General features: G+C 32.8%; 1 protein-coding gene across 1 annotated transcript in view; it reads left to right on the top strand.

Moving 5' to 3' along the window:
• The first annotated feature begins 1,170 nt into the window (after positions 1 to 1,170).
• LOC118204093 (uncharacterized) overlaps positions 1,171 to 12,847 on the top strand; it is a 46,642-nt gene continuing 34,965 nt past the window's right edge. Inside the window, exon 1 of the mRNA XM_085821553.1 lies at positions 1,171 to 1,875. Within this exon, the coding sequence (XP_085677679.1) occupies positions 1,852 to 1,875 (24 nt within the window). The 5' untranslated portion in view covers positions 1,171 to 1,851. The remainder of the gene's footprint in view (positions 1,876 to 12,847) is intronic.

Genomic DNA, 12,847 nt, shown 5'->3' with positions numbered 1-12,847 from the left:
CGTAGATAGAGGCCAGTTCTCGGTTCGGGATGAAAGGAAAAAAATACGGCGGGAGGGGTGAATGCTATTGTAACACGGCTGTTCACGTTGTGTGTTCTTAATTATTAACAGCTCTAAGAACCATGAGGTTTCCAACCTCTAAAATAATTTGTTTCCGTAGGCCGCAAAAATATGCATGTGCATTTTAAATAATGCTTTTATTTTTATTATTGGTTATTGTCATCTAAAATTATGAGAATAAATCAATTTTTATGGCGTAAAATTTTAACAAGATAATATATTGTTAATGCTATTAAATTGAAATAAAAAATATTATTGATTATCTAAGATGACAGAATAGTTTGATGCATCACCATGGTCATCAAAATTAGCAAACCACTGCTGATGTAAGGAATATATTGTTTTCTGTGTTAATTGGAATTTAAGTCAATTTTTTTTCGTTTCTCACGTTTAACCGGTTAATTTCAATACATTTAATTTATATTTTTAAATGAATTTTTATTTCCGTTATAAATCCTTATATATTGTCTTATGCTTAATATATTCTTTTCTGTGCTAACTTGAATTTAATTCAAATTTATTTTCGTATATCACGTTTAACCGGTTAGTTTTACATCTACATGCTTATTATCTGTGAATTTTTACTACCATATGCTTGTTTTGTTTGTTAACTTGAATTTACATGCACTAAAAATCACGTTTACAAAATATTAATTACATTTACGGCTCGGCTCATCGTCGATGAACCGCGAGCTTGGCGAGTAAAAATGCATTTTACATGCACTAAAAATCACGTTTACAAAATATTAATTACATTTACGGCTCGGCTCATCGTCGATGAACCGCGAGCTTGGCGAGTAAAAATGCAACTGCGCCAACAGGTTCTTTCCCGAAGCGCCAACGGGTTCTCTGCGGATGAAAACCCGATTTAGGCGAACACTACAACCAACGAATATCTAAGATATTCTTTTGACTACAACAATGTTTGCACCCTAACACGAAATCTTCGATGTTTGTTTACATCGCAAGATAAATTGTTAATCTTTGCCATAATTCACCGCGAAATTTGATAAAAAGCCAAATATTGTAACCTAAGGCTATCATCCAGAAGCCCGTGACGTCACGGTACACTTTTCCGCACACCTTTGGCGTTTTGGCGTGTGTCTGTACATAATTGTGACGGACTATTACGTACATCCCAATCGTTGCCATTCACGAGCTACTAAATGTTAAATGCTGCCATTTACAAGTTACTAAATTCTAAATGTTACACAAGACTTCCCAACGGGGAGGAATTCCCTCTGGTGATGATGCGATCAACATTTTGTTTATCCGCTAAGTATTTAGTTTAGTTCTTAATTAAAACCTTAATTCTATTCAAGTTTCGATATTTACGAATATTCTTTATATTTTTCTTGCATAATTTATTAAACACATTAAGAATAATCTAAATTTAAATAAATGTATACCTATTTTTCGTGTTTTAGAAAGGAGAGGGGGATGATCGTTTGCAAGAACGAAAGGGAGGTAAGAAAGGTTGAACCCCTGTTAGTTATACCTGTAGTTACTCCAGCCTTTTTACCTTCTAGTTTTGCTATCTTCTTCGTGACACCCGGTAATTTTATAAAATCTCAGCTTTTGTTACTTCAAAATTGGTAAACTTGAGTTAAACATCGTAGTTTTCATTTCCTTGAGACTGAAAGTTTTCATCCAATTACGAGGAGCGACGATTTTGAGCCTTACGAGAGGGAAGGAAAACAAGAGCAAGTTTTCCCACTCGAAGAAGAGTGAAGAAACGCGCTTTTTCAAGGTTTGAAGGCAGCCATTGTAGCATAAAAGTTTGCTCGAAATATGATGACCGCTGCTCTGCCGAAAGTAAGCATTCAAATCTTTTAATTTATGCATTCATTTATTTCTTTGAGACAGAAATATTTCCAATGGTGTTAGCGATTGCATTTATACATTACTTAATTTTCAGTACTTGTATTTCTTACATAGTGCTTTGACAATTAAACCTCTGTGTATGTATAGTAATATTAGTAAAGACTTTTTTAAATGATTTTTGTACAGTTTACACAACACTACCGATTTTCATAATTTAAATTTGATTTAATATTTATTTATAATTCAAATGTAAAGAATAATGGTGGAAAAAAAAAAGTGTATGGTATAGTTTTTTTTTAATAACACAAGTGAGCAATTTATCCCATAGAACTGCAGCATGTCAGCAAGAACTAAAAATCATAATTTACTGGTAAAGTCATATGAGCTTAGCACGTCATTTCACTTAGTTTTGAACAAATTCTATTTGTAATTTGTGATGATAAAATTTACAAGAAGACGGGATGGCCATTATAGAGGCCATAGAGTCCTCTCTTTGAAAAGACGGGGTTGTCCACTTTAGTGGCCATATCTTTTTACCCCATTTTCAAGGCTGAAAAGTGGGGTGAAATGTCAAATTTGACGTCCCTAGGGTTTTAACCTCTTATCTTTTTCAAAGGTCTTCTTTTTGCGACATAGATGCACCCCTCCGAGAATCCATTAAACTACACACAAGAATCTTTGTTGCAAATAGGAGGTGATTTCTTAAAGGGGGGAAAGTATTCAGTTCAAGATTCCCCGTCCTTTGGTAGCTTTTACTGCTACCAAAGCCCCGGCCTCAAAAGGTTAATACTGCAAATTTGAGTTCCATTCAAGGCTATCATAAGGTATGAGTACTAGCACACTATTACTCTGACGTACGTATTGTGGTTTTTTTTGTTTGTTTTTGTTTTAAACATTTACAATTGGGGGCATTTGATATTTTGGTACTATTCGGTTTCGAGGGCCGTAAAAAATCGCCAAACTATTGTTGATGCCAATGCTGCCAAAAATAATTGTGGCAAGAAAGGAAGTATAATAGTAAATAACTATTTAAGATTGATGTTTTAATTTAGATGAAAGGTTAATTTCATATAGTAATACTTTTTTATTATTATAATTTATACGAAAAAGGCTAAACATGATTGAATGGAAGCATAAGAGTAAATTATTTTAGATCATTATTACAATTTATATAAAAATTGCTAAACATAACTGAATTTATGCCTGCATCGCTATCTTGCTATCGACTTACCGCTAAAGCATAATTTCATCTCGTTGGTTGTTCAACGTAATTTTCTATAATGAATGATGCCTTTTCTTTGAAAATATTTTCGGTAAAGTGCAGAATTGCTCACTTATTTGTTTGCCGCTTTTTACAAGGGTAAAAACAATCGAATTTTTGTCAATATTCTGTTACTTTTTAAGTGAAAATAGGTCGATGTGTACATAGATAAAGTCAAGGGTGTGCGCAGTGCCATTTTGTGCAATTATAGGATTTTTTTTTTAAGTGAAAATAGGTCGATGTGCACATGGATACCGAGTATGTGCAATTCTTAAAAACGCGTCAAGCAGTCGGTGATTCTGCACTTTACCCAAAATTCTATTGCCGAGTTTTTCTCATGGGCAATTCCCAAATAGTTAAATCATAGGATATCAAAAAAGGATTTAAAAATTAAACTAGTATTTCAGTGGCGTCTTAAGAAATATAGAACTATATAAACTTACGCAATCTGAAATCAGTGCGTACACTAGATTTGGTGCACTGTTAAATGTGCGCGTTTGGTAGATTTGGCACGTACATTTTCGCTGCACTTTTTTTACGGCCCTCGAAACTGAATAGTACCGATATTTTTTATCACTTTTCTGGTGCCAAAATGCAATATTTCCAAGATGACTGTCACCCCAAACAAGGCTGGGTAAAAGTTTACAATTGGGTGCCCTTTGTTTATTGGCAATTCTTTTTTGATGCCAAGATCGGCACGAGGAATACACAATTTCAAGATGGCCGCTGCACAAAACCAAAATAAGAAGTCGAAGAATTGTGCAAGATCTGTGTCCATGTACACATCGATCTGTGGTGAATCTTTGGATTATGGTAACTTGGCGATTTTTTTGGCGAAAATTTGGCAACCAACCCTACTAGTTTTTGTTTGGACGCCATTTTGTTTTTACGAGCAAAGGCATTTTTTGTTTTTTTTTTTTAACTCAAAATTTTTTTCGAACAATCTGCTAGCCGAATTACACTTATGCTAGAACTTTTATGGAACAAAAGTGCTTAATCATGACGAAGATTAGGTGCGAGTGAGTGAGTGAGTGATTATGGCGCAGAAACCGAAGATGATTATAACGCGCCAAACACAAGATGGGATGATTACAATTGATGACATTAAAATTCAATAAATAAAAACAAGTAGACAAATGTACCAAATCCAGAGGATGAAGTCATATAAACACAAGTTAAAAGCACACATTAAAATTCAAGACACAGTCTTCGAAGATTAGGTGCGAAATTGGGAGAAAGTGCACAATCGCAAACTGCTTGCCGCGTTTTTAAGAATTGCACATACACGGTAACCATGTACACGTCGACCTATTTTCACTTAAAAAAAACAACCCAGAATTGCACAAAAATGGCATTGCGCACACTCTTGACTTTATCCATGTACACTGTTAAAGTCCTAGCTAGTAACCTTTATCGCCTTACCAAAATGTCGCCAAACTACCTGTTACCATATTCCAAAGATAAGCCCGATCTGTTTTTACTTAAAAAAAGCATCCTAGAATTGCACAAACTAGGCATTGCGCACTGCCTTAAATACGTCCATGTACACATCAATCTATTTTCATTTGAATAAAATCTGGAAGCTAAAACAAAGTTAAAACTATCGTGGTAACCAAAAGTGAGGCTTCATCGCCAATTTTTTTTTAAAATATCGTAAATCGAAGGGGCACCCAATTCTACACCAAAGCCCAAGGCCGAAAAGCTATGTTACAAAAACAACAAAAGTACACACCTTGGGTTTTCTCAGCTGTATTTTAACCATACTGTCGAATGACTGCAGCATATACAACCTTTTGATACAATTTATGTGGTCTTGGGATGGAACCTCTTTCTTCTGATACTGTCCATAATGCCATAAAAATTTTACTTGATAAAAACTGAAAATTTTATCTTCCTTTTAATCTGGCTCCACATGCCTTCAATGGTGTCGGTATGGACGTTAATCGTGCTTCCAGGCAAGATTTTCAGAGATATCACCTCCAGCAAAGTCTATTTCGTGCAATTCTTTACAATGAAAAAAAAAAAAAAAGTATTTATCTTACGTACTTTTTTGTGAAAGTGATGGGGCAGTGATCATTTAGGACTAGCCAGCTAACAAAAACCAAAAATCAATTAACAATAGTTAGAATTCCAATAATTCAAAATATGTGATTTGTAGTACATGCACATAGATCTTGATCAGTAAAGAATATCCTATGAGGTAAAACTTAAGAAATGAAAATACATTAGAATGAAACAAAAAACTTTGTCAAATAGAGTCAATTCTGGGTACCAGAAAATCTTAATGCCGATATTTGGTACCAGTGTAAAGGGGCACCCTTTTCTACACCTTTTCTTTCTCAAGAGCAGGGATTTGTTTTCTTGCATCAACCCATTTTAAAAGAATGGTTTTCTTTATAAACGTCCTTGCAATTTTCTGTATAATATACAGCGTACAAGATAATCATAAGTTTAATTTTAATTAATACAGTGTCTGTGGTTCATTGTATTGATGTAATTTTTTTTTAATATTTGTGAGAAAATGGTATAATTCAACTCTTAGATTTGTTTTTTCAAAAATATTCCACTTATTTATTGTTTTGCACAGTTAATTATTGACTTAACTAAAAGTCTACTTCCACTAAGTGAGAAGAGGGAAAAGTCGATAATTTTGGTTCGATTTTGAGATATTTCCCTTGGATGTTTTTTAAATTCTGGAACTTAAGTATACCTATGTGCTTTGACTAAGATTCGTGTTTGAATATTCTCCTTTAATGATATCAATTCTTCTTGTATCATAGTACAGTCAAAAGTCGTTAATCCAGACTCATCGGGACTTCGGCGATTCCGGATTATAGATCATCAGTTTAAATCTGATAAGATGGAATGCAGAAATTATAAAAATAAAAAGATGAAACCGTAATTTATGAAATAAAGAACAATTATGATCTAAAGGGTATCAAAATTTACAAAAAAAAAAAAAAAAAAAAAGCTTAATATTTATTTGCTTACATTATTAAACATTTCTTTCAATGTAAGTTGTTTAAGTTGCTTCGTTTTTTTATGTGATAATACTTTCTCTTTAATTCTATAAACAAAACAGACATAATTTCTTTAATTTGTCAATCGAAATTTTTTCGTTTTCAATAACCTCTGTGTCACTTTCTTTGCTATCGGAAGCGAATTATAATGACGAGGAATTTGATTTAAATCATATCAAAGAGAGTACGTCAAGATAAAATACTACATTTAGGAAGGAATTATAAGCCAAATAAAATAAAAACATCTGCCCTGAAGATAAGGATAGTGCTGACAGATCAACTTCCAATTCATTGTGCGCCGCGATGTCCCCCCTTCCGCAGAGCAGCCTGAAATTGATAAACAGATTTTGAAATGGTTAGATAAACAAAGGATATGCCTTTATCCATTTTTTGCAGCAGTTCCACTTATTGTTTAATGGACTTCGAAACATACTTTCGCTTTGTAGATCCTTTACATATTAGTAAATATATATCAGAAATTCTATTTGACATAATCGAAAGTTCAAGCTTACTTTTATAAAATTGCTCTAACAGTCTGCAAAAAATAATAAGCCAGATCCAATTCGAAGATTAAGGAACAATGCAATCTGCAACATTAACTGAATTAGATAATTTTAGCTTAGCTTATACCGTCCGTTATACATTAAACGTGCATGCATAAATGTATTTTGCATATGCACACACGCATGTTCGCAGCCATAAAGGTCTTACGCGCATGTGTCAAAACGACGCATGTGCAGAAAGTTTGTAGCTCTGAGGTCCGGATTATGGGTGTCCGAATTAACGACTTTTGACTGTATCAGGTGTATTGCAGTTCAGTAGTTCTGTGAGCCATGTTCAGTTTCTCTTAAAATGTCCTCCACTAAAGCATCCCTTCCTTTAGGCAGATAACCTTCGAGTGCTTTGCTGTAATCAAATAAACCTATCAAACCCGTGAGCCATGTTAGCACATTCAAATTTTAAATGTCTTAGAAGCAAGGATTAAAATCATTGGTACTTATCTATTAATGGGTCCAGATTAAGAAATGTATGTATGTAAATGTATATGTGTGTTACATATATAACATGGGCACATACATTCATACATACAGTTATACATACTTGCATTTCTAAATCCGGTCTTGATAATAGAAGAGTACCGAATCATTTAGTGTGTCCATACCTTATGTTTGTTTATAGTTGTCCCCTTTGAACTTCACTGACTCTTTGGGAGTGAATACAAACCCCATTGGGAGCCCTTGCTCTAGAATGTAGGTGTAGATAAGGCCTTCAGATCATTGCAAAAGTCCAGGAGCCCATGAATCTATTAAGATGGCCTCAGTTTGATTTTACTGTTTTCAGATCTTGATTTCTTTAAAAAAATTCAGCCATTAATATAGTATAAAATTATGATTTTCTAAAGTCAAACTGTCTAATGTTAAATATTATTAAATATTCCATTTAATTTACACATGTGAACTGTGTAATGATTATTCTGTTTCTGTTCTTACATGTATTCTATTAACAATGGAATTAGGCAGATATCCCATCAAATTTGTACCATTCATTGCCATAGTTCTACTTACAACTCTTACAATAAAATATTCATTTATCTCTCTGCATGTTCTACCAAATAGGCCCTGCTGTGGCAATATCTGATCCGTAACATATTTTATGCTTTGTAAAATGGCTACCAGTAACTCCAGTTGGAACTTACTGCAGGTAATTGTTCTGAACTATTACTGTTTTGTTGGTCATGCCAGCTGTTCTTTTCCCATTCAATAGATGTAAATTCTCTTGGCCAACTGTAAACAAATCAACATGTAGTCACAAATGTGATTTTACAGCCCTCGAACAATGTTCCTTTTGAATGGATATTCTATTAAAATGATGCACAGATGTTATGAGAGTGTTAAAAGGTCACACTTATCCATGATAGTTAAATCACACAGCTTTTTGGCAACAGTTTTCATGATCAGTGGAATAATACATAAGCACATCAGTTTCAGACTAAAAGAGCATATAACCTTTTAGCAGGGTTGTGGAGTCGGTAGGAAAAATGACGACTCCGACTCTGGAATTTTAATGACTCGACTCTGACTCTCTCTCATATATATGTGTGAACATATACATATGGGTTACAGCTTATTTTTTTAATATAAAAGAAGTAAGAGATGCTACAGAAAAAATTTGATGGCATAGCAAATTATTTATATTAATTAGCATTTATTATGAAATGGAGAAACTGACATTATTTATTTCTAAGAAACAGTATAACTTCGGCAAGATTTTCTTTGTTGGAGGGCCATAGATCCGGTTTAATAAACTTTAAAGCTGAAAAGAGTCTTTCCACACTAACTTGAGTAGGAGGAAGAGCTGTTGCTGTTAGGGCTACTTCTTTTAACTTTTCAGGATAGATTTTTAGAAGTTCTAAAAGAGGTGTCTTGCAAGCGCAATCATATTTCTCTATCTCTTCAAAGGCTGTGTAGAAATTTTGTTTGTATTTTTTTATTTTTATATCTAAAGGCTCTTTTTTTTATTTTTTTTATTTTCATTTGCTTTGCCTTAGCTTTTTCAATATTATCCAAAAATCTAATTCATCAATGGAAAAGGATGATAGAGACTCAATTGCAATGTCTGCTGTTTGACTATCCTGATTTGAATTCTCCAATTGTTCCTAGAATAATTTCATTCTTGATGAAAGTTCATAGATGGCTTTCTTTGCCTTTTTAATTTGTTCGTCATCCAAGAAAATTCGGTTTTTCGGATCTACATATATTGAACTGAGCAAGATCTCATTGTCTAGCAAACTAGTTTCTCTTTTCTTCATTGAAGAAATGATTCCTTCTGAAATAAACCCTCCATTTCAGAAAGAACAAACATCCTATTCTTGTCTCCTTTCAATTATTCAGATTGCAGCATTTTTGTGGCTATATACGGTATAGAAAGAAGGGTTTCCAATTCTACAAGATCATTCCACAGTCTTTCTGTTAGTGAAACGTTAGGATTATCTACATCGCTTAAAAAAGTTCTTAATTCTAAAAACCTCTTTATCATCAAATATGTACTTCCTTATTGCATTGCTTGATCAATAATTGCTCCCTTTCCTGCTCGCTTCCTAAGAACGGCATCAATTTTAGGAGTTCATTCTGCTATTGCTGCTTACATAAATTTAGCAATAAGATTTGTAACTAAATGAAGTAACTGAGTAAATCAGTTTAATCACTAATGGCAAATTTCACATCCATCCTCCTCCCTTATATTTATTTATTAATAGGTCAATAAAATAGAAAATAACTATTTATTAATGTATACAGTTCATAAATAAAAATAATAACTGAAATTGTCATTAATTTTTTTCAATTCATTTCAAATTCAAACTATCCAACAAAAACTGGAGTCAACCTGTTTTTAGCGACTCCAGCTCCGACTCCTTTTACCCCAGAATCTGCCCCGATTCTGACTCCATGACTCCGACTATACAGTATGCCTTTTAGTACCTTGTCCATTCTATATACAGTGTTTGTACGGTCTGTAAAAGTTATTAAATGTACTTATGTTTTTTGGTCCTTACAAGTCCTTAATTTTGGTCCAAATTGGCAAAAGTTTCTTTAATTTTACTCATCTGGCATTTCTGTTTTTCATGTCTGCCATTTTGAGTGTGAATTAACATTTTGGAGAAATATCTTTTGGTTCATTGACAAATATGCATTTGATGGGTTATCATTTATTTGACGCAACCACCATTTTGAAATTATTCCTTTTCAGATAATGAAGAGTTCATAAAATATTACAAACAACATTAAAACATTCTCTTCCTTTATATGAGGTATGATTTCTTTTATTATGCAGTACTATATTTGGCAATTTTAAGATGAATTTGCATAAAAAATTTTTTATTGGGATATTTGTGAAGTTTTAGAGGATTAAAACATTTTTTCCCATGTCGTATTTTAAAACTTTCCATATTGGTGACTTAGAAATATTTTGATTCTGAAAAATAAGCAAGATAATAAGCTATAAAACAAAGTTTTCAGAGCACTTATTAGCAGAAACTTGCTGGCTTTTTGCTTTTACAGAGTTGGCAGGGTTATTTTTTAGACCTTGCATCTCGGAAGGTTTAGAAGAATTTGAAAACAAGATTTATAGACCTACAATTCCAGAAGATTGTTTTCTTAGTAGTAACATGTAGTGAATGTGTTTTATGAGAAATTTGTGATGAATTTCTTATTTTTTGGAAAAATTTTGGGTAAAAGTATATTTTAGGGTACCCCTTGGCGATTTTTGGCGGTACATGGATACCGAGTTTGTGCAATTCTTTGACTTATTATTTTGGCTTGCATAACGGCGATTTTTACTCCAAAAATCGCCGCTATACAAAGCCAAAATAACAAGACAAAGAATTGTACAAACTCGGTATCCATGTACACATCAACCTATTTTCACTTTTAAAAAAATCCCCGAATTGCACAAAAATGGCATAGCACACTCCCTTGACTTCATCCATGTATACGTCAATCTATTTTCACTTGAAAAAAATCCGAGAATTGCACAAACTTGCATTGTGAACCCCCTTCACTTTGTCCATGTACACATCGATATATTTTCACTTAAAAAGGTCAAAGGAGCACCCAATTCTACAATACTAAATTAGCGAATTAAAAAATATATTAACAAATTAGGGGATGAATCAGAGAGTAGTGGGAACATTGATTTGCTTATTGAAACAAAAATAAATAAATAAATAAAGAGAAAAATGATGTAAATTAGCTAAAATATTTCAAAAACTTTCAAATTAAAAAGGTGTGTAAATATTTTGTGTGTAGTTGCTAGGAAACATTTCGTAGCTTTTTATGTGCAATTGTTCGAATATCATTTTAGAGTCAGTATCATAAATTACATGCATAATTATCAATTTTTAAACTGTAAAATATTCTCAGATTATGATTTGATTTTAATCTGAGATTAAAATAATCTTTTTTAAGATATTTTTTGAAAAAAAAAATAATGATAGTGATCATGTAACTATGTAATTACTCAGAATATTTATCTATTTATATAAGTATTTAACTAATTGCTTACTCTTAGAAGTTATCTCTACATGTCTTTCCTTAATCCTTACTGTGGACATAAGATACAACACAATGATGTAAAAAATAACATAAAGCATTCCTTTAGAGGCATTGATATTTCAAGTAATACAAAACAACTTACCACGTCTGGGGATGCTTCAGTTGATTACTGCAACTTTATATTAAGTACTGTATATTAGTTGGGTTATAATTCCGGAAACCAGGGCTGTGGAGTTGGGGTCTCGGAGTCAGCCAGGTTTTGGGATAAAAGGAGTCTGAGCTGGAGTCGCTAAAAACAGGTTGACTCTCACTCCAGTTTTTGTCGGACAGTTTGAATTTGAAATGAAATTAAAATGAATTGAAATAAAAGTAATGGCAAGCTGAGTTATTATTTTTATTTATGAATTATATACATTAATAAATAGTTATTTTCTATTTTATTGACATATTAATAAATAAATATAATGGAGGAGGATGGATGTGATATTTGCCATTAGTGATTAAACTGGTTCATTTAGTTACAAATCTCGCTGGTAAATTTAGGTAAGCAACAATAGTAGCAGGAACTCCCAAAATTGATGTCATTCTTAGGAAGCGAGCAGGAAAAGGAACAATTATTGATCAAGCAACTCCATAAGGAAGTACATATTTGATGATAAAGAGGTTTCAAGAATTAAGAGCTTTTTTTAGAAGATGTAGATAAGATAACCCTAATGTTTCACTAACAGAAAGACTGTGGAATGATCTTACAGAACTGTAAACTATTCTTTCTGCACTGTATATAGCCACAAAAAAGCTGCAATCTGAAGAATTGACAGGAGGTGATAATGGAAGAATACGATGTTTGTTCTTTCTGAAATGGAGGGTTTATTTCAGAAGGAATCATTTCTTCAATGAAGAAAAGAGAAACTAGTTTGCTAAACAATGAGATCTTGCTCAGTTCAATATATGTAGATCCGAAACACCGAATTTTCTTGGATGACGAACAAATTAAAAAGGCAAAGAAAGCCATCTATGAACTTTCATCAAGAATGAAATTATTCTAGGAACAATTGGAGAATTTGAATCAGGATAGTCAAACAGCAGACATTGCAATTGAGTCTGTATCATCCTCTTCCAATGATGAATTAGATTTTGAGAAATATTTTTGGATAAAATTGAAAAGGCTATGGCGAAGCGAATGAAAACAAAGAACCAAGAGCCTTTAGATATAAAAATGAAAAAATACAAACAGGATTTCTACACAGCCCATTAAGAAGAAGGGAAATATGATTGTGTTTGCAAGACATCGCTTTTAGAACTTATAAAAATTTATCCTGAAAAGTTAACCATAACAGTAACAGCTCTTCCTCCTACTCATGTTAGTGTGCAAAGACTCTTCTCAGCTGTGAAGTTTATCAAATCTGATCTATGGCCCTCCAACAAAGAAGATTTTGCCGAAGCTATACTGTTTATTAGAAATAACTAATGCCAGTTTTTCCATTTCATAATAAATGCTAATTAATATAAATAATTTGCTATGCCATCAAATTTTTCCCCTGTAGCATCTATTACTTCTTTTATATTAAAAAATAAGCTGTAACTCATGCTTATATGTTTACATATATATATATGAGGGAGTCGAGTCAGAG

Source organism: Stegodyphus dumicola, chromosome 8 (assembly GCF_044657685.1).
Source record: "Stegodyphus dumicola isolate Sdum_Otavi_A_Nest chromosome 8, ASM4465768v1".
NCBI classification, from domain to species: Eukaryota; Metazoa; Arthropoda; class Arachnida; order Araneae; family Eresidae; genus Stegodyphus; species Stegodyphus dumicola.
The sequence above is the reverse complement of the archived record's forward strand: the minus strand, read 5'-3'. Positions and strand labels throughout refer to the sequence as shown.